Here is a 1,787-nt window from a genome sequence, read left to right as displayed (position 1 = left end):
TAGCGAATAGGGCCGCTCATTTGGTGGCTAGGCGGACCTGTTCCAATGCTAGCGATTATTTTTTTTCTATTTTACCTGTCTGGTTGTCAAACATTATTTTGGAAGATGCAAATTCTTCCCGTTAATCTATTTGAGGTTTTGCCAAAAAAAAAAAAAAAAAAATTACATGTATGAAAGAATATTAAATATTCATGATATTTCATACCATTTTCAAACTATGAGGTTAAGTTTAAACTCAACTTAAAAATTTGCTTATCAATAATATAAATTTTAGGAATATTATATTTGTATAGCATGAACAAAAATACTGCAGTGTTGCCACCAATATTTTGATACAATATGCTATGTACATACTGCCATTTACATAAACCCAAAACATTGCAGGCAAAATTCAAACTTGTACTGTATCATCAAATTGCCCACTGTTTTGCCTCTGCTCTTTCTTTCAGCATCTTTTGTCCTTTTGCTCTCTTTTTACAATATAATATTGATTCACCTGTGAACTCAGAATCTAAACCAACAACCCATCTCTTCCTAAACGACAAAACCCAGTTGGTTAATCTGATTGATTACCATGTTTTACAAGTGTCAATATATTAAAGATAAATTAGAAATATATTTTTGTTACAAAAAAAAAAATATTAAAAATAAAATCTATGCAATTATCACTGTATCTGTTTTTTTTTTTTTTTTTCAAACTTCTTTCGTTTATTGATAACCTGATATGTCATTTCAATCCATCTTTTATATATTTATCTAATAATTCTTTTTTCTAGAATTCTTAAAAGAAAATATAACTTTATTGATTTATTAGGTATAAAATAATTATAAGCTGCTATAGTTGAAAATGCTACCAGCTTCTCGAGTTCACATGCACAATTAATTAATTTCTCACCTTTTCAATAAAATAATAATAATTAAAATTCCCACCTTTCCCTTATCCACCACCTCTATAAATACACATCATGTCCTCCATCTAATTTATATAACACAAAATCTCACTCTCTTATTACACCTAACTAAACACACATTAATTCAAATGGTTAAGATTAAGGTTGTCAGTCTGTTCCTCGTAGCCCTCCTCCTCTGCTCGTCGGGGTTAACCTTCGCCGGCAGGCCTCAGCCAGCCTTTTCTAATGGATCCACCGTAAAGAGCCAAAATCAGGTGTGTTGATCAGCTTCCTCTTTTTTTTTTCTTTTTTTTGTCTTTAATTATATTATGGAAAATTAATGTATAATTTGGTTATAAAATATGGTTTAATTAATGTTTAAATGTATAATTAGGGTGTTGAAGCAGAAAGCTGTGATGGAGTTGGAGAAGAAGAATGTTTGATGAGAAGAACTCTTGCTGCTCATACTGATTACATCTATACCCAGAACCACAATCCTTAATCCTAATTAATTAATTAATTGTTTGCTTAATTATTGTATTGTGTGGTTAATTAATTCATATATATATATATAGGTTTGAATGTATATTACATGTAATACTGGGTTTTCTTTCACTTTTTTGGGTGATATATGAATCATCAATCAATCTATATTACTGGTTGAATTTTCTTTTTTTTTTTTTTTTGGTAGAAAAGAAAAAGAAAAACGAATAACAACAAACTATCCAGGAATTAGCCTAGGGAAGCTAACCCCAATCTTATCTTCTAAGAGACTGGTTGAATTTTCTTATATCTGTCTCTCTATGCTTTTCTTAATTAATTATAATGTTTGAATATAATTTATAATTTTGTGCAAAGTTTTTCCAGAAACAACCTATCATTGCGACTCTATTTTTC

At 29.3% G+C, this 1,787-nt stretch overlaps 1 protein-coding gene across 1 annotated transcript; it reads left to right on the top strand.

The window, feature by feature from the left end:
• Positions 1-978: 978 nt before the first annotated feature.
• Positions 979-1,555, top strand: LOC136228879 (phytosulfokines 3-like). Its single transcript, XM_066017368.1, has 2 exons — positions 979-1,165; positions 1,285-1,555. The coding sequence occupies exons 1-2, from the start codon at positions 1,040-1,042 to the stop codon at positions 1,390-1,392; spliced, it is 234 nt and encodes a 77-aa protein (XP_065873440.1). The 5' UTR covers positions 979-1,039; the 3' UTR covers positions 1,393-1,555.
• The last annotated feature ends 232 nt before the right edge of the window (positions 1,556-1,787 follow it).

Source organism: Euphorbia lathyris, chromosome 5, assembly GCF_963576675.1.
Source record: "Euphorbia lathyris chromosome 5, ddEupLath1.1, whole genome shotgun sequence".
Taxonomy (NCBI): domain Eukaryota; kingdom Viridiplantae; phylum Streptophyta; class Magnoliopsida; order Malpighiales; family Euphorbiaceae; genus Euphorbia; species Euphorbia lathyris.
The sequence above is the reverse complement of the archived record's forward strand: the minus strand, read 5'-3'. Positions and strand labels throughout refer to the sequence as shown.